The sequence below is a fragment of the Rhipicephalus microplus genome, chromosome 2 (assembly GCF_043290135.1).
Source record: "Rhipicephalus microplus isolate Deutch F79 chromosome 2, USDA_Rmic, whole genome shotgun sequence".
NCBI lineage: Eukaryota > Metazoa > Arthropoda > Arachnida > Ixodida > Ixodidae > Rhipicephalus > Rhipicephalus microplus.
Window position 1 is genome coordinate 201,993,263 of NC_134701.1, and position 27,417 is coordinate 202,020,679.

At 44.9% G+C, this 27,417-nt stretch overlaps 1 protein-coding gene across 2 annotated transcripts in view; it reads right to left on the bottom strand.

Annotated features, from left to right (window-relative positions):
- Nucleotides 1-27,417, bottom strand: part of LOC119169596 (cell adhesion molecule Dscam1-like) — a 212,616-nt gene that overhangs the window by 80,510 nt on the left and 104,689 nt on the right. For both annotated transcript variants that reach the window (XR_012893883.1, XM_075887259.1), the window contains exons 4-5: nt 8,566-8,727; nt 3,135-3,293 (exon numbers count right to left, since the gene is read on the bottom strand). Coding sequence is in view for 1 of the 2 variants with exons in the window: in XM_075887259.1 (XP_075743374.1) it covers nt 3,135-3,293; nt 8,566-8,727 (321 nt within the window). In the remaining variant the exon portion in view is untranslated. The remainder of the gene's footprint in view (nt 1-3,134; nt 3,294-8,565; nt 8,728-27,417) is intronic.

Below are 27,417 nucleotides of genomic sequence, written 5' to 3' on the forward strand. Positions count from 1 at the left end.
GTAAGAATGGAGTGGAGCACATTCGGGAAATATACTGATATCATGACTGGTAGATTGCCACAATCCCTCAAGAGGAACGTATACTACAACTGCACCTTGCCGGTTCTTACCTACGGAGCAGAAACTTGGGGCTTACAAATAGGCTTCAGCTTATATTAAGCACGATGCAGTGAGCCATGGAAATGACAATCACAGGTGTAACCTCAAGAGACAAGAATAGAGCATAGTGGATCACAGAACAAACCGTAATTAAGGATATCTTAGTCGAAATCAAGAAGAAGAAATGGACATAGGTCGGGCCCTTAGCGCGTAGGCAGGATAGCCGCTGGCAATTAAGGGTAACCGACTCGATTCCCAAAGAAGGCAAGCGGGTGATGGGGAGACAGAAAGTTAGGCGGGCAGATCAGATTAGAAAGTTGACGGGCATAAAGTGGCAGGATCAGGCACAGAAGTGAGTTGTTTGGTGGAACATGAGAGAGACCTTTGTCTGGCTGTGAGCGTAGTCAGGCTGATGATTGATGATAATTGTTTGATGTACATGTCGTTAAACAGTGAAATATGCTGTAATACGATTCATAAGCTAGTATGTACCATGGAAATTGTGCAAGTGCTTCTAGTCATCTTTTGTTCACTGAAATTGAAGCAGGCGACCCTTAGCCCAAGGGCTTATCATACAATTATCATCATAAATGAATATTTGATATAGAAATTGCGCAAATCTCTCTACTGACCACTGGCCGAAGAAAAATTTGCTGCGGCTTGAATCAGTTATGCCTAGGGTTGCGTAGCGAGAGGTACGCTTAATCTTATTGTTTAGCTTGGTTCTTTGTATGGCTACGCTTCTCGAGGCATGTGTCTCGTTCTTCCTCTGTCTTCTCGGCTCACTGCCTCCACTTAGTTTCGTTGCGATGAAGAAGCCCGGCTTCTTTCAGTCCCTCCGACTCACCTTCTATATCTGCCGATAAATCCCAATGATGTACCCCTTCTATATACATGACGCTGTTTCACCTGCTCCTCCTCTGACGTCCTGCCAGATGATACGGCGCGTCGTGCTGCCAGCTATGGTGGTTGCTAGGCAACGGCTACGCTTGCGGTTTGGCCCCCGGTCACAGCGAAACGTTAAGAATACGGCCAACGTAGTTTTCGCTACAATATGCAGTATGCATTACAGTTGGCCCAACAGTTGGTCCAAAGCTAGTCCAACAAGCAGCTGCGTAGTGATGGTGGTGAACCGAACACATTGAGTACCTAAAATGAGAGAATGCTAGGGAACAGAAAAGGCAATCGCTGAAGCGAGCAGTCCCCGAAGTGATGGACGGCCTACGCTGACTACATGCCCGTGTCGTGTCTGTGACTGGCTGTGGTTTAACAAGAACCTCTCTGCGCTGAAAATCAACGTAGAAACGACCTAGATCCACCTAGCAAAAACCTGGCAATGACCTAGATGAAATCTAGAAACAACCTGTAACGTATATGCCTGAGCGAGTTGGTTCGAAGTAGTAAGAAGATGAAACCAGCGAAACACTTCACGAAGACAGCGAAAAAGAACAACCACACAGGACAAGCGCTGGACTTGGAACTGAATGTTTATTGAAGAAGTGCACACCCCAGCACACGAATCAGCAGCGCATGCGTAAATAGGTCATCTGAGCCATTTCGTGGCTGAAATTCTCTTCTTACCATATCGCAAAAGCCAGTGATACTGGGTCACTGCCATACCTGATTACTGGACCTGTGTGGCACTGACACTGGGACACTGGCACGCTGCACGAGACACGCTGGCGCTGCACAATGGGACGCTAATTCTCGGCCGAAATCCGGCTTTTATATTGTTTTTAAAAAATTTGGTCTACGCACATCATAATAAGGATGAAACAAGAGCACAGCGAAAAAATATAAAAATATTTTAAAAAGTCGTTAAGCTGGAGGCGAACTTATAACCTGAACATATTCAACATCCTAAATTTGACACGTCGCCTACTACACTACACCTTTAAGACGAATATCAATGTATTTTTCTTCATCTTAAAACTAATTCAGGTATCCGATATCTTGATTTTGTCGCTCAGAAGCGCATTGTTTTGTCTTTAGTGCTCGCGTCTAGCTAACAGCTGATTGTTGGCTTATTTTTAATGCGTCACCTTGGATAACATCCTCCTGACACGTTTTGCCGCAAAGTTTGTTAGTGTAGCTGCATATGTGTTACAGCAATCACAGTGACTCGCTATGCAGTCAGTCATACTTATGTTTAAAACAGCGTTCATCTGATCTGCTCACTGAACACCACAGGGTACATTTCGTCCCTCGATTATTTGGAAGTATTTTCTGTCTTCCTCGGTCACGTGCACCGTACGACAGCCTGAGCAGTTCACTCTAGCCATACTTTGTGTGCCACGGTCACTTCGAAGATTATAGATATTCAGTTAGAAAGAGAATAATAACCACTATACAGTGATCATAACAGTGATCATCATCATAACTGATCCATGAGTGGTCATATTTTTACCTTCTAATACTCAAATCAGAAGCTAAAAACACCGACATTGGGCAGTGCAGCAGCTAACTGTTGCCACGGACGTGCGGCTTTTTGCGGTACGAGCCGGAACGAATCACTGCTAGAGTAGGTTGGTCTTGATTATCAGACTGATTGTACTGTCATACTGTGTAGCTAATTATCAGTTCTATCAATGCCATTTATGAAATACAGCGACGAAACTCAATCACACTTTAAGGAAAGCTCACCCACACCAAGGGAGGGGGGGGGCATCCACGGGTGGGCTGGAGCCATTTTCCTCGAAATTCTCGCATGCCCCCCCCCCCCCCCCCCCCTCTTTAGCTTGATAGCTTGAGCGTGGCTGGTACACAATGTCTGCGGCAAACAGAGACACTTCTGGATTGTCGGTGCTTGTATACACAAAATATGTGAGAATTAAACATTACGCCAGGCCGCGTACCGCCCCGCACGCGGTTTAGCGAGCAGTTAGCTCACACATTTCCATTCAATGAAAGCTCCCCATTGTTTTGCTCCACTTCGGATGCCTTACTGATATTTCGTCAAATAATTTGTATGGTAGAATATCATTTATTTCCGGTGTCCTATGACGAAGACAAATGCGGCAAAAACGGCCACTCACCGGTCACAATTACCTTGCCAGCGCTCGTGCTGAGGTGACCTTCACCCGTGAGCTTGTTGTGCACTTGGCATCGATAGGAGCGGTGGGCGTCCGCGTTTCCATCGACGTCCCGTACAAGAAGCTCGCCAGTCGGGAGCATCAGGTAGCGGCTGTGGACACCTGTAACATGGGCGGTATAGATGAGCACTCGAAAATGTAGTCAGTACAGCTGCATATCATTACACACATCGTTAATGTATACAATAATGTTTACAAGAAAATGCGCCTATTTGATAACACTTGCACCGCCACGGTGGTCTAGTGGCTAACGTTATCGGCTGCCGACCAACAGGTCACGGGATCGAATCCCGGTCGCAGCGGCTGCATTTTCGAAGGAGGTGAAAAAGTTGTAAGTCCTTGTGCTCAGATTTGGGTGCACATTAGAGAACCCCAGGTGGTCGAAACTAACGAAGCCCTTCACTACAGTCTATCTCGTAATCATATGGTGCATTTGGGACAATAAACCTCACATATAAATCAATCAATTACACCTAACACACTAATATATTGCCGAGAATAAATGTGCAATGCGATGCATTGTTTTATGAAGAACGTGGTCATTAAGTACATTTTTTAATTCACAGAAGAAAAACCTTTTGTTAAGTTCATGGTGGATCCGCGAGTGTAGGGTACGTACGGATGAAGTTACAGAGGAAGTTGTACTAGTGATTCTACAGGAACATGTTCATCACTCATCCATAACGTATGTTCTAATACGTACGCGTCGGAATATAAATGGTTGCATTCCAAATTAGGAACAGCACATATATGGCGTGTCTGATATGAGATCTTTAGTCAATGACACTTCACGAAACGACATGACTTTATACGAACCGCGGCGTGAGGTTATGGTTTCTATGAACATTGTAGTTCCACAAATAAAACCTCAATATTTTTTCTCATAAATAGAAACATTTCATATTCGATAGGTTTTACAAATAACCAGGAATGTCTCCCCAAACAGCTTATCGGATGGCACTCGCACTGAGAAAACTCTGTCTTTGTTTTACTTTTTCTCGATCATTTCTACTCCTTCTTGCGAGCACCACTTCAGATAACATGATGCACGTCACTCGTGTTCAGGTACAGGGAAGCAATGAAATTATTTACACACACGCACACACACACACACACACACACACACACACACACACACACACACACACGCACACACACACACACACGCACACGCACACACACACGCACACGCAAGTAAGCAGGCACGCACGCACGCACGCACGCACCACACCTTCCTAAAATCGTGTCATCCCACGCATTGAAATGTTCAATACTTGCAGACTGAGAAAGTGTAATTTCTTATAGGTATACCGGTCCAAAGGCTCATCTACAAGTACATTTATTCAGTGCAGTTCGAAAGTGAACCCAGTAGTAAGTGAAATGGAGATTAGGAAAGAAAACAAGGACAATGAATGGATCACAGGGATCGTCACAAGGGTAAATCGCGGCGCTCCACTCGGTGCTCGCCCGCATGTTCCAGACCCGGAAGACAAAGCCTTTCACTAGCGAGTGCTCGACGAAGCCAACCGCTTCGCTGATGCACTAATGTTGTTTAGCCCAAAAGACGCCGAAGGAGCGAAAGTGCTCGCTATACTGGTGGTTGAACGGCCGATTTTCTTCAGCGAGTGAGCTCCCAAACCAAAAAAAAAGAAGACAAAAGATAGCTCATCTGAGAGTGCTCGCTTCAAGCCAACTGTTTTAGCCGACTTGGTTCTGGAGATCCGCAGGAAGTGTGGACTTTTACTTCCAGTCTCGGAAAGTAGGTTAGACAGAAAGAAGACCCTGAAGTGACACTTCGTGAACTCAGAAATCATGGCAAACTCAGGTGAAGAAAAATAGAACAGTACAGGTTGAACTATAGACTGCGCCCAGACGTTAAACGAAAGAAATGGTGTGTAGCGTTAGAGCGACAATGTGTACTGCTCTTCTGAACTTAAGAGAGAGGTTGTCGCATCATATCAAGTGTGGCGTAAGAAAATTTTCGGCTTACTGAAGATGTACAATTCATACGTCATGGGCGTTAGCTCTTTAAACGTAGATGATAAATATTATTTGATGACGAATGTTGTGATTGATTCGAAAGTACGGCAGATTGTTTTACATAGAGCAATGACGTGATCCTTTCATACATCTAAAGTGGCCCCGCATGCACGCACGCACGCGTGGCTACACACACACACACACACACACACACACACACACACACGCACGCACGCACACACACACATACACACACACACACACACACACACACACACACACACACACACACACACACACACGTGCGCGCAAGTGCACGAATGCAGAAGTTCATGTTTTGTGAGAAACTTTTGCCTCATGCTAAGGTGACCCAGCGAGCTAATCTAGAGTTACGTTTTGTGTTGTAGTTAACCATATCTTTACATTTGCGATGAGTGTATTGGAACATTTTGTAATTGCTGCCGATCTATAAAGGCACATCTATCTTAACATTGTTCGAGTGCACCTTATAACACGGAACGGTAGCTGGCACTGTCTAGATTAGATTGCTGCCTCGCTTTTATATGTGTTTAGAACAAATGTTCGAGAATTCAAAGTACTATGTGCTCTACTATCAGAGTCTGACAAGAGGAATGCTTTATCTAAGAATGCGTGGCTACGAGGCATCTCTCAACAGCTTGACGGTTTCTGTTGCACTTGAGTGTACACGTATGCCACAAGCCTAACAGTGCAGTAATTACTAGGGAAGTAGACCACACGTGCATTTGAAACTAGTGCAACGATTCAGTAGCTTGAATGCACAATCTTTCTAATGCTAGAAAAATACAAGGTTAGCCAAACGTTAAAAAAGCAGCTCTTTGACTAGCCTGTGTAACGCTGTCTGTCCGTGTCTACGTGCGAACGCACAGCACCACGCTCGCCCCGTCACAGTTGTTGAAACGATGCCAAGTAGGTCGAGTCGCAGCATGCCGTGGACGAATAAATGTGGAGTGGCTAATCACCCTTCCTATTGGCTTAAAGGATCTGTAGCTCTCACGGTGCTGAAGGAAACATGTTAAACAAAGTATAGAGTTGGCTACATTACAGAGGAAGGAAAGACCGACGACATAAGCAGCTTCGCCCCTAAGACGACTGCTCGCGCTGCACAACTGTTCACTGGCCAACCCGTTTATGCAGACACTGGATGGTGGGTTAGGAATTCTGTCAAGCGCGTTTTAGGGGCGAAACTTCTTATAGCGACACTCGTTCGTCCCTCGTAGCCATTGTAGTGTGTAACAAGTATAACATTTTGACCTCCAAGGTGGTGCATGAGAGGGATTTCTTCTGGGCGTTCTACAACATTAAAAAATAGTGCTCAATGTACATGCGAATGGCTGCTAATGGGGAATGAGAGACAGGAGCATTCGGCTTTTAGTTAACGCGCAGGCTGCGATCACCATTAGCAGCCATTGGCATGTACATTGAGCACTATCTGACAAGAAAGGGTTGCTACGTTATACTCGCTGGGTGTAACCTCCTTAGCTTTAGAAAGGTTTAGCGAGCGTTGAGCCGCAGTGCCATGAATACAATGAACTAGTATATACCATGAACTCGAGGTGGTTAAAGTTGGGAAGTAGATACGAAGCGCAAGCCGTAAGAAAGTAAAAGCCGAATTCTCCGCCTCTCATTTCCCATTAGCAGCCATTGGCATGTACATTGAGCACTATCTGACAAGAAAGCGTTCCCATGTTATACTCGCTGGACGTAACCTCCTTAATTTTAAAAAGGTTTAGCGAGCGTTGGGCCACAGTGCCATGAATACAGTGAACTAGTATATACCATGAACTCGAGGTGGTTGAAGGTGGGAAGTAGACCCGAAGCGCAAGCCGTAAGAAAGTGTGCGTGTGCCACCTCTCGTTTAGTCCTTGGAATATCCGCTGGATGGCGGTGCTTCTATATGGAGAATATATGATGAAAAGATGCGTGATGGTGGTACTTGGAGTGTTGAATAGAAGGACGAACGGACACACTGACAGATGCATGGATGCACGCATGAACGGACGCAGGGGCGGATGCATGGACGAACGCAGGGACGGACGCACGAACAGACGCTCGCACGGAGGGGTGGATGGACACATGGATGGTCACACAGACGGACGCATGGATGGACGGAAGCAAGAACGAACGGACGGACGAATGCTTCGTCCCACTCTCCATCATTCACTCCGTGGATGTGCTGCCAATCTTTTTTTACTTAGCTTTCGCTTGACGTTGAAGGCAACGCTTTTTCCTCATTCAATAAATAAGAATAGTAAAGGTGGAATAACAGTTAAGCATTCTCGAACCCAATTACGTAACATGCACGTGATAGCCCCCCCTCCCCCTTCTGCGATGCATTTACTCGAGTTTCCACCATGGGAAGATGCGGGCGAAAATTTTCTATCATGTTTGTCTTTCCAAGCTTTCGTCTCGATAGATGACAGAGGTGTATGCTGAAGGTAGTTGAGCCCCTTTTTTTTTGGGGGGGGGGGGGAGGAAATTTTCAATTTAGACTTTGATCGGACAGTCTGACTAAACGTACAAACTTATGGAATGAAATAAACGCAGAAGATATAAAATTAAACCCCTGGCATCGTTTAATTACGCGTGAGTATACCGTGCTATGTCAGAACTAATGTACAGCATTGGTGACGTGGGCTGTGAATGAAGAAGACAGAAAAACTGGCTCTAATGTCACACAGAAGATAGAAGATTGAAAAAAAAAACTTGAAAGAAAATTGATTGGTTCTTTATTGATGGTACTTATACCGTGGATATACAGCATTCACTGGCATTGGCTAACGTACATACTTGCAAAGGCCTGGGATGGCCTATGTATCAGAAGCGCCTTGATTTTGTTACTAATAGGCTACTTCACGTAAAAGAAACGCCAGACTCGAAATCACAAGGACTGCCGATTCTGCTTTCAGAGAGTGCTATTGAGGCGACTCGATAAGGCCAGTACGCGAGTACATGGGTGGTAAACTCGCTGCGGCAGACACGTGGAGGGTCTTCGTCGTTATCTGATGAACACAAACGTCTCGAATATACGAGAGGGGTGAGTGGCAACGAGGGAGAAGGAAGGTTGATCGATGGCCCTCATTCAAGAGTGGAACATGTGTCCTGCGCCCCTTGTTTCCAACGCACTCCACGAGCGATCGATACTGCAGTTCGACCTCCTTATTCGCCAGACTACGAGATACTCGGGAACGATACTGCTCCCGTCTGTTGCCCAACCGCCCTTGACGACCGAACAATTCTGCTCGAAGTTATCCACCAAACGTCCTTTAGTTGAGTTAGTGGGTTATTACCACATGCACTCTTTTTCGCTACGGTGGATTTTACAAATTAAAAACTTTTAGGAGGATTCACTTACCAGACTCAGCGAGTGTGCCGACAGTGACACCATCGTCCAGTACCCAGGACGTCACCGTAACGTAATCCTTGACCGCCGCAGGGAGGTGGCAACGAAGCATAGCTGAGTTTCCACGAACGACATATGCGTCATACACGCTGGCCATGAACTTTTCCACCACCACTGTTTCGAAACCAAAAGAAAAGCGAGAAAACAGAAGCAAGATTTACGAAACTGGTGTACAAAAACAGCGGACAGCATATGTTAAAGCGGAACTAGTCAGGCCTTTTATATTTTGTGAGCACAAGAGAGTTAAAACCCATTTGTCGTTCGTTTAAAGAGTACGCATTGGTGGAGGCAAAAAGATTAGTTAGCCAGAGCATTTCGCTGACAAAATTCACTTACAGTACGAACAAATAATAATAATGTCTGAGTATTGTGGCGTTCCGAAACCACAATATAATTACATGATTGCGGGAGACCCCATAGTAGAGGGCTACCGGAATTTAGACCGTCTAGTGTACCTAACCGTACATTGACATCGCAGGGTACACGGACATCCACCACTTCCCCTCCATCAAATTGTGACTGCACAGGTCGGGATCGAACCCGTGAACTCGGGGTCAGCAGCACAGCACTTCAACCATTACACCACTGCAGTGCATCTCACTATACGAGCTAGACAGAGGGAAATGTTCTGCCCTATAGAGTGCATAGTCTCTAAGAACAGACCTGAGCAAGCATGAAAGATAAGTTACTTCTTATGTTTCTACTACTAATTAGCTGAGCAACCTGCTTTAGCTAAATTATTTCGAAGTCGTCATATTCATGTGGATGACTTAATATGTCATTACTAGTGCTGCGGTTCATTCACGGTGTATGACAAAAATGTGCTGTGTTAATAGACTCAGTAATGCCCTGTCGGGGTGGTCTAGTGGCTAAGGTACTCGGCTGCTGACCGGCAGGCCGCGGGATCGAATCCCGGCTGCGGCAGCTGCATTTCCGATGGAGGCGAAAATGTCGTAGGCCCGTGTGCTCGGATTAAGGTGAATGTTAAAGAACCCCAGGTGGTCGAAATTTCCGGAGCTCTCCACTACGGCGTCTCTCATAAATATATGATGATTTTCGCTCACAATATGATGATTTTCGGACGTTAAATCTCACGTATCAATGAAATCAATACACTTTGTAACGCAGTCAATATATTTTAAAAGAGGCAAACACTGACTATTCTGCTCAAAGTTTCTTTCCGTAATTTGGCGCAAGCATGTTAGACAATTTTCTCAGAGAAACCTGCATTTTTGTTATGTCATTGTTGCTGAACGCAAATATCATTCTGGGCACGGACGCCATGTGAGGAAAAAAAGCTTTAACATTGTGAGCACGGCATGTTATTTTTCAAAAGTAGCTTCGTCAAGCTTACCCTTGAGAGCAAATGATTTTACTTACAATTTCGCTATTGACGCTGTAACTGCACTTAATTCATAGTTATTTCACCACGTCTCTCCACAGACTTTCCTTTCCTCCACACTCACAATGCCTTTCCCGTGACTCCTTCGGCATACTTAGAATAGAATAACAGAAAACTGAGCAGGTAGTATGCACTCATGCGAAAAGACTAGACATTCGAACACGGACGCAAGGATTTATTGATTTATCGATTGATTGATTGATTAATATGTGGGGTGTGACGTCCAAAGACCACCCTATGATTATGAGAGACGCTGTAGTGAAGGGTTCCAGAAATTTCTACCACCTGGACTTCTTTAACGTGCACCCAAATCTGAGCACACCGGCCTACAGCGTACCGGCTGTGAGCACACCGGCCTACAAAATGCAGCAGCCGCAGCCGGGATACGAACCCACGACCTGTGGGTCAGCAGCCGAGTACCGTAGTTACTAGACCACCGCGGTGTGGTTCCGACGCAAGGAAGATGCTTTTTTAGTCCGTGAGTCCGTGTTTGCAAGCGCAGTCATTTAGCATGAATACTATGTGACCGTATCGCTATAGTCGTGCTGCTTTCCAGCATTCGTTGTTCTTTTACCTCAAAAGAGATGTCGTGTAAGCAATTTTCAAGGGAGAACTGTAGCGACTTTGCAGTCTTTTAAAGAATGAATCATAACTACATTAACACCTCGAAAACTTTGAGGTGCTGTATGACACTCTGCATTTAATTATGAATATAGTATTTCTTGTATCAGAGACACGGAGAGAAATAGACAAGACATGTGGTGCCCTGTCCACTTTTTGTGCAACCCTCCTTCTGTCCCTCGTTTATTGAAGTGCTGTTTCAACAAAACGAACTGCTTTTTTTACTCATGATTGTAATAGGACTAGATGTAGGGGTGCCGGAGTGGCGGCACTTATTCTATTATATGTATTCTCGTATTCCGTTGCTATGAATTGCATCCATGGTATAGCAATTAATGGCTGCTGAACCACACAGAGTATAACGGCGAGAGAGTAGTTTCAATGCTTCCTTCACTGCCCTCCCTACAAGCGCTTTCTCCCCCTCGTCGCTTTAATCTTTAACAAACACGTTGAATGTCCACACTAAGCGTTCGGCCAGTCAGGGTTTCGCACTTTTCGACTACACATTGCTATCTCCGCTCGAGCAGTGGCAATTGCAGGGAACGAAGTGAAATTCGTTTATCGCGTATACATGATAGCCACGAGAACAAGCATCTGACTTCACGGCAACGCAAAGTAGGCAACAATCAACAACATATATCTCGCGTATTTCGACCAATTGGGAGCTTATTTCGCCCTAACGTCACGTGAACAGGCTGCTCGCGTCACGAATAGTGCCGCAAAGACGGGAGGCGCCGGGAGAGAATAAGTCGCTTATTTTTTTTTATCATTTTCACAGCTTGTTCAGGGTCCCTTAAAATTGAGGCATCACACCTTTACGACCGTATTTGTCACATGTTGTTGCCTACCCGAGACAGTGACAGCTACTTCACTGACGACCTTCACTCGCTGCCTTTCGAACTTATCTCGATGGTTCTTTAGTGCGAGTCACCCAGTTTAGGAAGATATTAGCGTCCAAAAATTCACTAAATTCAATTACCAGCTTCCTCTAAACATCCAGTGATTTCTTCTACCAATTGTTGTGTTCAATTTGGCTTCTACTTTCTTGCCTACACAAATTTCAGTGATGATTGACCTCCTTGTCTCAAGCCATCAATCGATTCGATCGGTTTCATTTTTGCTTGAACTGAGTGGTCACAAAGTCTAAGGGATCATTGCGTCTGTCCGTACCTTTGCACAATAGACAACCATTGAAAAGAATTCGCAGATACCCCGAACTTTGGTAATCAACTTTACGTCAAGCATGCGGACGGTGGTGACGGTGTTGGAACTTTTTACTGAGTGACACGTTACGAAATGACGCTAAATATATGCCCCAATGTTGTACGCAAAGACATATGTTAAACAGTTCAACGTTTACTGTTACGTAACGGGGTCAACAGCAACATGAGTCGAACACCGGAAGCGGTATAATCTGATATAGCGCTTGTGCCAGCGATAATGGTGGGCCTGGACACTGCTGGATAAATGAGCTCCAAGTGGATTGCGCTTCACTACAGTTGTCGCTATACCGACGTTACGACTGTATGATAGGGGTACGTATGTGCTGCACATCAAATCGGACAGCCAGCGCTGCGACCACAATAGGCGTTTCCCCAGCATTAAGGTCTACCTGAAAAGCAGTTCCGTGACCTGGCGTGGTTCTGGGGTAGATTACTCAATTATTTACCGCACAGAATGCTGAGGTTCAAGTCTTCATGGGGCCACTATGTTTATTCAATGCGTTCATTCGGCCAAAGCTGCCGATACCAGCTTTTAGGGGCGAATATTCCTAGGGTGGCCTATATGACATTCATCAAGCCCCGCAAAACTGAAACCGAAAGTGAACATCTGCACAAGAAAAAAACGAAAACTTGTATTTGCGTCTGATAAACTATATGACAGCACAATACATCATCACGCACGCCGTTTGTCTGTCCGTTTACCCATCTGTCCATGCGTTCAACCATGCGTCCTACCATCCGTGCATCTATGGCTACGTCCACCTGTTCGTCCCTTCATGCATACATCCCCTTGTCCAATTATGCGTCCGTAATTTTTATTAGTCGGCCACTTTAACGAACCACAGGAGATATCGAGGCACTAACTCGTCGTCATTCACTTCGTGGAGATGCACTGACTTTTCCTAACGCTCTCTAAATATGAATACCATAATAGGTTCACCCTGTTCCTTGGTTGATATCAGCTTTCAGTCACCTTCAGCGCACGGCGCTTAACTACCGTTGATCTCAACTCGTCGTGCTGGCTGTATCAAAGGAGTACATAGGTATTGTTTATAAAATTTGGTAGGTAGCGCTGCAAGTACTATTCACGTTTCACGAAGATTAGCGTCTATTCGAAAAGTAGTTCCGAGACCTGGTCTAGCTCTGGGGCAAAATGCTTCATTGCCACGCGGAATACTTGGGTTCAATTCTAGCTAGGACCTTGACATTTATTCTTTCCGTTCGTTGGATCGACACTACCGATGTCGGGTATTTCTTAGCGCTCTTGCGTTAAAATTGTCCATGTGTGTTCTTCTTGTGCCTGGGTAGATACTAAGTGTCCATCACCTGCAGCACATACCCGCATACCAGAACCGCATACCCGGTCCCGGGTATGTATCACTGTCTGACGGAAAGTGTTCGATGACGTACTTGACGGCATTGTGACATTATTCATGCCATGACCAGCGAGACGTATCTCTCAAACCACTCAAACGTTCTTAGGAATTTCGGTTTGCACGTAAGTGGCTGGATAGATATATAGGTAAACAAACGCCAAATGCACTAGCAGTGCGCGAAAAAAAAATGCTTTGCATTTAAAAAGGCATCAGAGACGATAAGGTGCAGTTTTTCATCTTTATCTAGCAACTACAGCCACTTTATGAACATTTTCTGCAGGCTGCCATTTTCAGACCTGTCAACGATCGTGAGACGTTGTTCAAACAGGAAGTTTGTATTTTTAGTGATAAAGGAGAAGCATACAGACTCTGCGATGCAACTTCTGGAATACGGAGGAGGGGGGGTGGCAGATAAGTGCGCCTTGGCAATTCAGCGGCACGCTGCAAAAAGTGCAAATGCGCAGCTTTGTTTCAGCAGGTAAGAAATGTTAAAAGAATTATTTAAAAGCTTCTTTGAAGACCAAGGCCTTGTTTTGCTTACGTAAACAGCGAAAGAGAAACATTGTGGAGGTTTGCAGGATTTTGTCAAAGGAATTCGACACACGCATAAACATCCTAAGACTATATATGTTTAGATAAAACTGAGATTACATTTTTTCAAGGACACATCACGGCCCATGTGCAAGCTCGTTTGCCGAGGATTGGTGCACAACAATCTTATGAGCGCCCTACTTGGCACTTAGTTTGATAGTTCCGTTTTTTAGATTTTTTTTTGATAACGTCACCTTTTTGCGTGTTACCCCTTCTTTTTTGAGAGCAGCCTCAGGTATCGCCTCGATGATGAATAAGCAGTTGGTATGGTTTGCAGCGGCCCATTGATATTTTGTCGTCCTGCCTTGCGTAAGCGTTTTCCTTCACCATTGCAGTACAATGTTACCAGCTACAGCGAGAAGTTAAACCATCGTATGAGTCGATTAAAATCTAACTACAATGATTGTGTTTAAATGAAGCTTATGGACAAAGTGATCGGGCTCCGACCAGCCTACCCGTCCGCAACATTGCTTCGCTGTGTTACAGTGCCCATATAATATATTCAAAGCACTATAACTGTATTCTAGGTGTTCTAGTTCGCGTGTTTTGAATTGCCGCTAAATTGGAGTTAGTTTATTGCGGCAGCATTATTAATGAACCATATCTAAGTGGCTCAGCACGCCACCGTAGCCAGCGGAGGAGCTGAGGGGGCAGCGTAGAGCAAGACGAAATTAAATGTTTTGGCTGAGCGATGCCCCGCTTGTTTCTGCGGAGTGAAGCCCCTGAAACATCATAACGAAGTTCCGAGAGCTTTAGAGTGAAGCGCATCGCTGGGCCATCTGTTGAACAACGTTGAAGTTGCTTAAATTGAAGTGAGGTTTTGCTTACTGACATGCTGTTGCCGCAAATAACACACGCACAAAGTGAAGAAACACTCAACGACAAGCACAAGCGGCTCCGACAAGCCGCTTGTGCTTGTCGTTGAGTGTTTCTTTACTTTGTGTGTGTGTGTTATTTGCGGCCAAAGCATGTCAGTAAGCAAGTACCAACTAGGCGAACAATCGGTATTGTTACAATATATTTCGAAGCTTTGCTTGGAGAACACTCGCACGCTCGTCCGTTGCGCATGGCTTCTCCGAGGAGACGAAATGATTGGGCGAGTGGCCCGCGCCGTTAAAACTCTAACTGTGCTAGCGTGCCGCGTGCGCGCAACAGGTGTCTGCTCGTTCGATGGGCCTACTAGCTCGCTGAGCCACTTCGCTATTACTCTCTAGTGTGGGCTCTTCACACAAGTTCACCCCAGTGGAATACTCACGGCACTGCTGCCAGTGATCGGCTTCACTCGGCGCGACCGTCAATGCTGTGTATCACACTGGCAGGATGCGATATTTGTCACAACTTATAGCTGTAATAAAAATAAAGCGTGTTGCTGTGTAATAGCAACACTCCTCACGACGAAGGAAACAAGTTTTTTTTTTGTCGAAACGTGCCCACAGCGGCCGCCCACGAACGGCCGGTGCCGTAATCGCGGATGTATGCAAGAGCCTCCACTCTCAATCATCGCGCTGTGCCAAGCCGTGCTGCCTTCACTCTTTCTCTCCACTCTCATTTCCATCAGCCAATTTCTTTTCTGTGATCCGCATCGTTTGCGGCCGCATCACAGCGACCGTCGCCGGAATGGCGCTTCTTTCTCCCGAGTTTGGTGTCGTTGCGTGAATGGCATGATTCGTAAGCGCCGCGGGGAGAAGCTATTCGCGATGTCGTACAGTGTGTATAGGAAAAAGCGATGTAGCTGGTGCTCTTTGGCGTGTAATCGAATATGGGGATGCGTAGGGAAATAAAGGCCGTAAAAGAGATGACGGGAAGGACTGATTCGTGTTTTTCCACCACCATTTTTCACCGCTCTGCCGTAGGAAAAGAAGCGGACCGGAAACAGGAAATGCCCATCGTCATTTTCTGTATACTCCCGATAACACGTGGCACCACTAGTGCGGATATGTAACTCATTTTGACTCGCTCGAAGTATCTCACAGACAGCGTTGTGGAGGCAAAGTGATATTTTATCCCGCTTTCCAGTGAAAGGGATCGCAAGTCTAACTTGCAAAGGCGCAACGCTGTTTTTCTCTGTCTCTCTGTTGCAAACGAATTCCCCTTTCATATTTTAAGTAGGCAGGCATTCACGTAACAGCCAAACAACGAGGGAAAGCTAACATCAGGCAGAAGTTACTTTTGCCTACTACATCTATTTCCTCCTTCTACATGGCTGTGAATTTGTAACACTGTTAAATCACCATTCGCCGTTCCATTATCTGTCGGATTTGGTAAATTTAAGTCGTAAATACAGTCATAGCGAGAGTGTCGTGTCTTCTATGCGATGTCTGTGCACTTTTATGAACATTAGATGGTTCAGATTTCCTGACCTTATCTACTACGGCGTCTCTCATAACCATATCTTGGTTTTGGGGCGTACCACCTATGGTATTATGACTTGAAGTCTTCAGATGGCAGGCAGGGGCTTATCTGTCAGCTACCCACTCGTTAAAAAGGACGACTTGTGACGTAATGTCAATACTCGGTGCCATGGCTATGGCCACGCTGACCAACACGCCAATATTTACAAGTGCATCAATACTCGATCTGGTGAATGACCAGATAACCACCACCATCGCTGCATTCATATCGATTCATAAGAGCATAGGATGCGTAATCTTGAAGTCACCGGCCCGCCGCGGTGGTCTAGTGGCTAAGGTACTCGGCTGCTGACCCGCAGGTCGCGGGTTCGATTCCCGGCTGCGGCGGCTGCATTTCCGATGGAGGCGGAAATGTTGTAGGCCCGTGTACTCAGATTTGGGTGCACGTTAAAGAACCCCAGGTGGTCAAAATTTCCGGAGCCCTCCACTACGGCGTCTCTCATAATCAAATGGTGGTTTTGGGACGTTAAACCCCACAAATCAATCATCAATTGAAGTCACCGGCTTTCTTCCCGCCGGCTACAAGTTGTCTTTTCCTGCACTAAATTTTCTTCTCGTCTGTATTACTATTCTTACAACACACTTAAAACAGTACGATTAACACCCCATACACCTTTCATGGCTTGAGTTACTTGTTTTCATTAAAGTCTTCAAGCCAGGAAATGAACCCTCAAAAGTCCCTTCCCCCAAAAAAGTTTGTATATTATCATCTGCAAAAGTTGATGTAAGACGCAGCGAAGTAGGTGTAGACTACCGTGGCATTACTCGACTTTTTATGCATCGTTCAAAGCTATGTCTTTGCACTGCAGGGCTGAATAGAATTGAACGAGATGCATTGACTTCCTTCAAACACCAATCATTTTGCAAAGGACAATATGAACACTGGCACGTTTGTTGTGAAACATCCAGGTATCTCAGCTGAGAAAACCTGGACGCGAGAAGCATTTTATTAGTTGGCGCTGTAGCGCGTGTTTTCTCTTTATTATTTACGAATTTTCGATGTCCAACACTCAGTACTACCAAACTGGCACGTTTCACTTTTGGAAATTGTTAAAGAAATGTCAGATGAGGAACATGAACACTGTCAGACATTAGGTACTGCTTTATGTGAAGTATAACTAACTTGTAACTTATAAATTGAGTGCTTAACTTTGCTTAACAATGTTGAAGCCAGCACGACCATTTATCGTCAGCGCAAACGGCCGGAGCTTTTCGTCTTAGTATATAAAGACACATGGTAAAACATTTTTACTTTTTTGATTCACTTGAATTTGAGAATTCGCAACTTATCAAATGCTAACTATGACAAAACGCATTGCAAACGTATCACGTGAACGCTTTCCCCACACTCGAGTAAAGATATCTGAAGCTCGGGAATAGCACACGCGTTAGACGACGACTTCTCATAGTAGTCTACGCTTCCTCGGCGGCGACTAATCTTACCATCAAAGTAGGAACACAACAGAGGGAAGCAAATCATTCCGTGCCGTGTGGGAGCCCCCTCAGGAACTGGCATGCCGGTAAGTGAACGCGTCGCCTGCATTGATAATGAAACATTCTTCCGCGGCGGAGAACGTATACACGGCGTGGGAGTGCGGGAGCGATTCAATTTCCCTACAGACCCCGCGTGGCGCGCCAACCGTCTTCCGCACCAGCGTCCACCACTCACACCCTCGTTGAGCCGCTTGTAGTAGTAGTAGTAGTACACAACACCGCAACTCGGCAAACGCTGCAGAGACCGGAAACGTGGCCTTGCATGCTGCGGAAAAGTACGTATACGTGCGGAATGCGCGAGCAGCGTTTAGGCCATTAAAGCGGCATCGGCGAGTCGACATTCCCGGCAGAAGCGGACGTCAGGAAGACAAGGAAGTGCTTTGTGGATTCCACTCCGCACGTTATTATTTTTCGTTTCGTACAGACGACACCACGCGAGACCGCATGTAGATCGCCTAACTGCGTTGCGGTCCGCGTTTCCGCAATCGTTCAAAACCTGGCTACTCGCGTCATTGTGTCAGGGAAGCCGGCTGTGATGGGCGTATGCGAACTCTTTCGCGAGGCTTGCGTGCGGAAACACGTCATCGAAAACTTTTCTAACATGCAGATGCGTGCGACGGGAAATGAGGTGTCGTCGAAGGAACGGTTTTAGGGATCGAGAAAAGAAAGAAAGAAAGTGTCTCGGTTTGTTTTGAAACTGAAAAGCCGGTGTAAGATTGCCGAATCATTGAGAGTCAGCTAAAAAACTCTGTTCTAAAAGCGAGCATTGAGTATGGTTATGCTGACAATACATTATTTACGCGCTGTCATGCTTCAAGCTCCGACAGACATGTATTTACAACAAATTTCGAACAAATACACAGGAAAACATCCGAAAAAAAAATCTCGTTCGAGCAGAATATCATCGCTCTTATCGGGACATAACTGCACTTGACAAGAATGCAGCGTCCGTTCGTTTGAGCAGAGGCAGTTTAGAATAAAGCAATAAGAAAAGCCGATCAGTGAGTTTCTGTAGCGCCTAGAAGCGAGAGCTGACGTCCTGTCTTGATCCCTTCATATTACACTATCTACTTTTATTACGTTGTTCGTTCAACGAAATTCTCTATTAATTATTATTCTCGCGTTCTAACAACATGAAGTGCGCTATCTAAAAAAGAACACTGTATGAGAATCAAACAATGAAAAAAAAAACTCTCCTTCTGTGGGCAAGGGAATCTTGAATGTCAAATTTCTCTTTTTAAAAATACCGTAAAAATCCACAACCAAAAAAGGAAGAAGCCTTTGACCAATGAAAAAAAAAATGATACGAAAGACAAGGTATACATAAAAAAACGACACTTGCGCCAGTGAGATATTCTTACTGACAATGTTTTTATCTATCGATGTCTAAAACGTATGTGCTGTGATTTTCCTCATGACGCTTGCAAAAAAAAAAAAAAAATTGGCAGATCCCACGTGCCAGGGAATCGACGTTATGCGATCATGCAGAGGGAAGGTGACCAAGTTGAAATTTTTTATTGAGCAGCACGACATGAAATGACGTTAAATATATGTACGGAGGTTGCACGCACAAACATATGTTGAAGAGTATCAGATGTTTATAAAACTAGTTTGCACTTGCGCAATGATGCCTACTGGAACATGCGTATAACCAACACCAGAAGTTGATGTGAAGTGCTGATGCTTGCGAGGAAGCTGGCCCTAGACACTGCTACATAAATCACCTTCAGCCCATGACAACTAACGACAATTGACGTTAACCTGACGTGACAGCTGTATTAAAAGAGTACATATGTAATGTTTATGAAATTGGGTAGGCAGCACTTCAACATCTATTGACGTTTCACGATGGCTACCATCTATATGAAAAGTAGTTCTGCAATCTGGCGTAGCTCTGTGGAGAAATGCTTCATTGCCACGCAGAATTCTTGGGTTCGATTCCAGCTGGGACCCTGACATTCATTCTTTGCATTCGTCGGGTCGACGCTGCCAATGTCGGGTATTTTTTAACGCTCATGCGTTAAAATTGCCCATGTGTGCTCTCGTCGTTTCCGGGTTGCTACTAAGTGTGAATCACCTGTGGCACATACCCGCATACCAGCTGCACATACCCACAGTTGGGTATGTGCCACTGTCTGACGAAAAATGTTTGGCGAGGTACGCGACAGGGTTGTGACATTATTCATGTCCTTACCAGCGCGTCATATTCGTCAATCGTACCCTCCTATGCAAATTTTGGTTCACGCCAAGTTAGGGGGGTGACCACGAGGGCACTAAAACGTAAACGGCTAGATAGATACGCTCAGTCGCCGAAGTTTGCTAAAAATGCTTCACATTTAGAAAAAAAAAACACACAGACAAAGAAATGGCGTCTACTATGTTTGGAAGCACTCAGTTCTTGGAACGAAAGAATACTCTTTCGAATATTTTATTTCACAAGTTACGCGCACGTCGCAGCTTCTATCATGACATCATTGGATATCTCTAACCATAACTGCTTGGAAAACAGCAGGGTGGTTCTAGTGCTGCTTTAAACTGAAATTTAAAAAATATATCACGTTGCTAGCACACAAAACTTCTTTCACCAGAAAAAAAGTCATAGCTATGAACTTACCGTAAAAAAGTTGTTTAGCTGCACCCTACCATGGCAGCAGTGCAGATTCTTGCGGGCAATAACTCGAGGGGCCTTATCGACGTGTTACTTACCGAAAATTTCGTGGTTCTGACGTTATTCTAATGTTATGTGGCCATTTTTCTCGATACAACTAGGAATTACTGTTTTATTGCAAACGATGAGTGCTCTCGCAAACAAAGCAACAAAGTTTATTTCTTCATTCACTAGTTCGTATTTTCAAATTTCATACATGAATTGACTTATTGACCTGTGGAACGTATGTGGCAGCACTGGCAGCACTGGCATAAATAACCGCAGCGCCGCTTTCACAATGTCGAGTAATGTAGATAATATACACCGCTGACGTTGGTCCTGAATTACGAAAAAGAACGTGAATCGATTCATGTTTTGCAGTCATCAATAATGTTGGATGACATTTCTAGAAACTTAGAGTAGTGACTCTCTCTTAGAAAAAAGAAATAGCATCTGCAAAAGCTTTGCACGCGATGGAGTCATCTGTATAACTTCAGGTATGTTATTGAGTGCTTCATGAAAAATAACTAAAGACAGCCGTTTGACAGCAATAGACGAGAGTTCCGATATTCGTTTGCTGTCTGATTTCTCTATCCTTGAGGTATGGGCGGAACCAAAGACCGGTAAGATTGGATGGCTTGTTTGTCGGAGTGCGGCTTGCCGGTATCCTGTCGAGCAGAAATAGCAATATAAAATGATGATTGCTGCTCCTTTGGAGGTAATTGGTCAAAATGATTGTAATGGTCACCCCCTTAACTTGAGGGACGCGGCATTGTATTCTTGTGAGGGATGATTCTGGGCGATTGCAGTGGTAGCACTGCTGGTTCGCTCCTGGTGACCCCTGACAAATACTGAAAGCTCTAGATTGAACTAATTGTATGACGAGAACACTTACGTGTACATTGTCAAAAATGCGGTTTGTATAAGTCTAACTGCGTTTGCACTCAAAATCTGACTTTTTTTTGTTTGGAAAGCTTATCAGCCAATAAATTGTTGCGGGTGATGCTTGTAAGCGTCACCCGGCAACACTTCCGTGTGATACATGTAAGCTTCTTTAGAAACAACTGTTCACGATGATGTCAGCAAAAACTATAAATTTCTGCATTTGAAGTCATATGCCATTTGACGCAGAAAGTGTAGGGTGTTAGTCATTTGTGGCGGCTGCCAATGCTCATTTTTATGATCATAACCCGCGACCGAAGCTGGAGAGCTAAACCATAGTCACAACGTCGGTCTTCTGAAGTCTTGCAGCCAAGTCCAGCGTTATTTGAGAGTATCTATATTCACATATACACAGCTGCGCAACCACATATATCGCAAAATGTCAGCAATATAACTCACCTTACATAACTTTCTTTCGAAGCCGTAAAAAGGAAATCTCGACTCTACGAAATTGCTTCAAGCTTTTTTTTTGCGTTATGAGGTGTGTCTTAAGCATTCATAAACAAAGCCTTAGGCACACAATGCATGTTCAATTTTTTTTATGGTCAGTCCGATAGCGCCGGCTCCTACGTACGCTTATTACACTTGGTGTTGATATCTTTGTAGAACAGCAGCGTAGTAGCCAACCTTCTGAGTACACGGAGGGAACTTTGGGCAAGACTGGCCGCACTAGCCACCTCCCTTGCCGGAATTTGAAAAAAAAAACATATAAGACGGGAAAACAGCTTCGTCAATTAGCCTAGCATTTGATAGTAATGAGAAGCATTATGCATAGTTTATTATTATTAGCTAAATACGACGTATGTGGCGCAAATACAACCAAAGAAAGTGACTTGACGAGAGTCTTCGCGATTCTCTGTAATCTCTGACAACGTTGACAGATTGTTTTTCGGCACCCCACCTCACTAGCCTGGCAGATTTCAGTAGAGAGAAAACAGCGAGGAAATTCGAGGCTGCCACCAATAATCTGTCACTCTGGATTAGGCGTTGGTGACAGGCTTCGAGAAACCTCACTGTCAAAGCCCTGTTTCAGGACGGCCTCGTGAAAACGCGCTGCAATTTTCATCCTAACAGTGAGCCGTATTTGCAGCAGTTGCCGCTGCGATTGCTCATTACATCTGCAAAGTCTTGCAAATTTATGCAATTGCCGAAATACCAGCCTTCGTCTCTCATAATCATATAGTGGTTTTGGGACGTTAAACCCCACATATCATCATCATCAAATACCAGCCTGAATATTTTTATATCATTACGTATCTTATACCCGGTCGAGGGTAGGTATTTCTCACTACACACTGAAAATACCGTTTAGCCTAGGATACGTAGGACCATAACATAGTAACTTTCTTCTTTTTATTGGACGCGAAGGTCTTACTGTAATGGTTTTCTGATTGTATCCTACGGGATTTCTACTTTTACTCTAAACACGTTTTTAGTTTATCGGAACTTTTCAGTTGAATTACGAGTGTACTGTCGGCCAAAATTTTAACTGTTGTGCGCTGCGGTCAGTTTTCTGTCACTCAGTCCCATATTACGGAACGAATTTACAAAAAATTGCTTTGTGGAAATGTTTTTTGCAGGCATACACTTGTACTCACCCCTTTTAAAACCTAATTAGTCGTATGGCAAATATACACAGAAGAAACTACTCTCATGCACGATAGCTGAAGATTTGACAACTGTACGGCATGCTTTGTATGATTTGAGCATTACGCATGGCCTGCTTAACAAATTGCTGTAAAAGTAGCAGCCGTTTTAGGGCAACATGGCCTTTAGGTGCTGCTTCTTTTCTCTCGCAGAAAGGACAAAAAAGTTTATTCTTTGTTTCACTACTCCATTATTTCAACTTTTATACACGAATTTACTTATTGACCTATCTTGGTACTATACCTTGTTTTATCCACGTTTTCTATATTTCCACACGTTATTAAGCTGCACACATTAAGATGGTAAGCATAAATTATAAAAATTGTCAGTCAATGGGCGGGTGCGTATTCAGCGGTGTCAGTATACAGAGGGTAAAGGCGTTCACATAGTGGCTCATAGGTGACTCTTTACGCGAGACGCTTGCTTTTTTTCAATTAATCTTTCTTGTCGGAACACCACAAGTCATGAGCACTGTGAGTGTTTTAAGCTGCTCTAGAAGACGTTGTCGAAGAGAGTTACTTGATAGCTCACAATGCTTCACGAGTGTAAACAGCCCTTAAAATGACAATTCACCGTTAGACTGCGTCGTCGGAGCAAACCACGCTGCCTGCAGTACAGGTCGTTAGCCAAGCCTAGCCAGGAGCTTTGTCTTTTTCTTCTTCAAAGAATCTTCGTTGTTTTCTTTAGAACGAAATCATTACTGCGTTGTGTATATCAAGGTCAAGTGGCAGTAACTCGAGCCGCTGGTGTGAAAGAATGGCAAACGTGACGTCACGCTGCGTGATTCGCTGCGGGGAGATGTCACAGCGGCACTGGCTCGGAGTTGCGTCACGGCAGCAGCGCGTAGAACGTAAACCATCATTAGGGGCTTGAACAAAAATCTATGACAGCCCGTGCCCTTTAGATGCGAAGCATCTTATGAGCGGGCTTGATCCGGTTGCGTCTGCGCCGCGCTACGCATGCGCCTCTCTCTCTCCCACCCTCCTACCTTTATGCAGGCGTTCCATCGCTTTCTCTCCTCTCCTGCGCCGATGCTGCAGCCCGTAAACCCTTTCTATCTCTCCACTACTTCATATAAGCGCGTGCGCTCGGTCGGCTTCCATCATTCTCGATTTGCTACCGTTGAGATGACTTGTATCGGCAACGTCGGCGCCAATTGCAGCAGCACTACAACCTCTGCCGAGAGCGAGATCGTCGCGCAGCAGCAGCAGCGCAGCATTCGCGATGCCTAACGCAAACGCCTGCACAGGCAAGGTGATCCCGAACTCCGGGTTAGGGTAGCGCAAGCCAAGCGTCAAGCTGCAAAGCTCGAGGTCCTGAACGCCGACGTCGAAGCCAGGAAGCGAAGCGTCTGCGTCGAGTTACCGCTTCCGCTACAGAGAGACAACGCGAATCTGCGGCGAAGGTAGCGAAGCTTTTGATACAACTGCCGCGACCGGCGAACGGCGGAGTTATTCCATAATTCAAGCGAGGCTTCCTCGACATTGCACAAGCACAACGTACGATAACAAACACCTAATACAAATCGCACGCACTAACTGGAACGCCGAGGGAACACAAACGGGAGTTTTATGTGCACCACCAATGCTGCTTCGCATACCCTCATGAGCCCCTTTAAGGGGAGATGGTGTAACTTTTTCCCGTGTCCTTTTTTTATACGCACTGCAATAGACTGGAACGACCTTCCTCATGACTTCGTCACCACAGCATGCCCATCAACATTTTTGATTAATTGTGTTCTTACGTTCCAGGGGAAATCTTGGCAATAAAAACATTGTTACATGTAAACTTACCCCTTATGTATCAATGTCCCATCGAGGGGTCTTTAAACAATGATGTGAAGTGACATGTTTGCCTGCTAGCATATTCGGGCACTCGCCTTGGTCAAGAGAGCACCAATGGGGTCCTACACAAATAGGGAATACAACCATTATGTAGATTGCTCCTGCGTGAGTCCGCCTCTCTAATTGAATAAAAGTTTTTCACCACCGCCTCCATCAGGGAGACGAAAGGCGCGGGTAAATAATGCAGATGGAGAAAGCAGCTTCGTGTATATGTGCGCCGTGTGGAGGAAAAACCAATCACCTTCGGCGCAGCTGGATTCCGGACACGAACGAATGGGGACCGAGAATGTACCCACTGTGCGAACGAGGAGTCAGCGTCGCAGGGTATGGAGCCGTGTCCGAGGCCAGCTCCGCCGGCACGTATTTTTGCGCGGAACAAGTGCCGTCGTGAAAGGTAGTGGCGGGCACAGATGGCTCATCTTCTTTCTGAAGCAAAATGATGCAGAGTGAAGGCTTTTCCGTGAAATGCGTAGGTGGTGACGCTCGATGTCGCCAGTGCGAATGACATCACACCCATCTTCGCAGGTGCGCACACAATGCATGCATGCATGTATGTATGTATGTATGTATGTATGTATGTATGTATGTATGTATGTATGTATGTATGTATGTATGTATGTATGTATGTATGTATGTATGTATGTATGTATGTATGTATGTATGTATGTATGTATGTATGTATGTATGTATGTATGTATGTATGTATGTATGTATGTATGTATGTATGTATGTATGTATGTATGTATGTATGTATGTATGTAATTTATGGATGCTAGTATAAAGTCCCGAGTGAAGCGCTCTACCTCAGTATGGCACGGTAATGAGGAAGCTAAACGTAGACTTTTTTTGCGCGAAGAGGAACATGGCACGATATATTTAGGTCATAGAGGTGTCGAGTTGCTAAAGGGGCCGAAAAAATTGAAATAGTTCAGTGTGAAACGCCACGTGAATTCAGTAGTAATACAAAAATCTTTAAACGGCCCATGTGTTGAACTAATGTGTGTACACAATGAATTGAACATGCCAATCAAAGCACACCCATTGAAGCATTAAAACGCCCTCTGCAGATTGGTAGTCTGTTAGCGCTCGAGAATTCATTGTGGAAGAGATAGCTATAGTTGAAGAATGGCCTCTTTCCTCCGAACGAATTTTCCCCAGCTACTTCACGCATCGTCGACGAGATATAACTTGTCCCCTGCACCTGTATCAGAGGCTTGTTCGCTGGTGCGAACGTTAATTTCCGTCTCACTGGCGAATGCGGCATTTACGGGTGGGAGATAAACTCCTGGCTATGTGCTGAATAGCGGAGGGAGGACTCTAACGACTGAGTCACTGAAACAGGTAACCTATGTGAAGTCGTTCGTTGTTAGAATGAAATTAGGACACATCATTCGAAAAATGCACCTCGCTCAGTCACTGCCACACACGACTATTCGGGAAGCTATTGGACGTGTTGAAGCTGACGGAAAAAAGGCCTATACCTGATTCAGGTTCGCACAAAAACCTTACTGAGCTGTTTGATGGAGGTGATTTACGTGAATTGCTTGTACGCGAAAACGCTTGGATGAAGCACCATTGGTGTACTATCAATCCCTGCAACAGCTAATGATTATTGTGCAGCGTTAGAAAGACCCGAAAAGCGATTCCCCGTGTTCCGCCCTTTGATGATGCAGATTAACGCAATAACTACAGGCAGAGTAGGATTGTTTGTAAGATTTGCTTCGTGCTTTTTTTCAAAATTTTTGCTACTAACGCTGCATTTTATTAAATTCAGTGTTAATAGTAGTACTCTAACTGACTGAGGAGTTAGTAAGGTAAAGCAAACCAAGATGAAGACACGAAACTGTCCTTGTGAAGAGTAATGATGCGCGTAACGGATTGAGTAGGGCGTCTCTGATGTCTAGATAAAATACCCGTCTGACGAGACAAAAACACGCGAAAATTTGAACATTCCAACTCGGGTTACATTAGGGGCGAAACTCCTTAAGGCGTAGGCTTGTCTACCGTGGTTGTCTGTCGTAGCCACACCTGGTATGCGAAGCGGTCGCTAGATGGCGCTCGCATCGCTCGAATCGTTTGATGTGTTTCGAAAAACAGACAGGCAGACGGACGGACGTCTGTTCCCACTGTTCGTCACATCTTTGAAGATGTACTGATAAATATTCACGGAGATTCACAGCTTTACCAATAAACCTCAGGAGCTTTGCCCACTCATCATTATTTACTTCGTAAATATGTTGGGATTTTTTTTTCCTTTGCTATCTTCATTATGCAGGTAGCTGACATGGTGGTGCAGTGATTACAGCCTTCGCTACTGACTCAAAAATGGCGATTTTGAACCCAGCGGCAATAAAGGGAACTCGCTAAAGGTCATTGTACTTAATGTAGGTGCACAATCTTGTGCACCTACATCATACATTGTGTATGAAACTTCGGGAAGACTCCATCATGGTGTGCCCAATATTTGTAATGTTCTATTGGTAGGTGAAACCCTAGATATAATTATTATATATGCAAATAACCACGGAACGGTAAGCATTTATTGCAGCCTATAAAACAGCTTGCAAAGCAATCAAACAATTTTGACGTATATTGTTAGTATACAA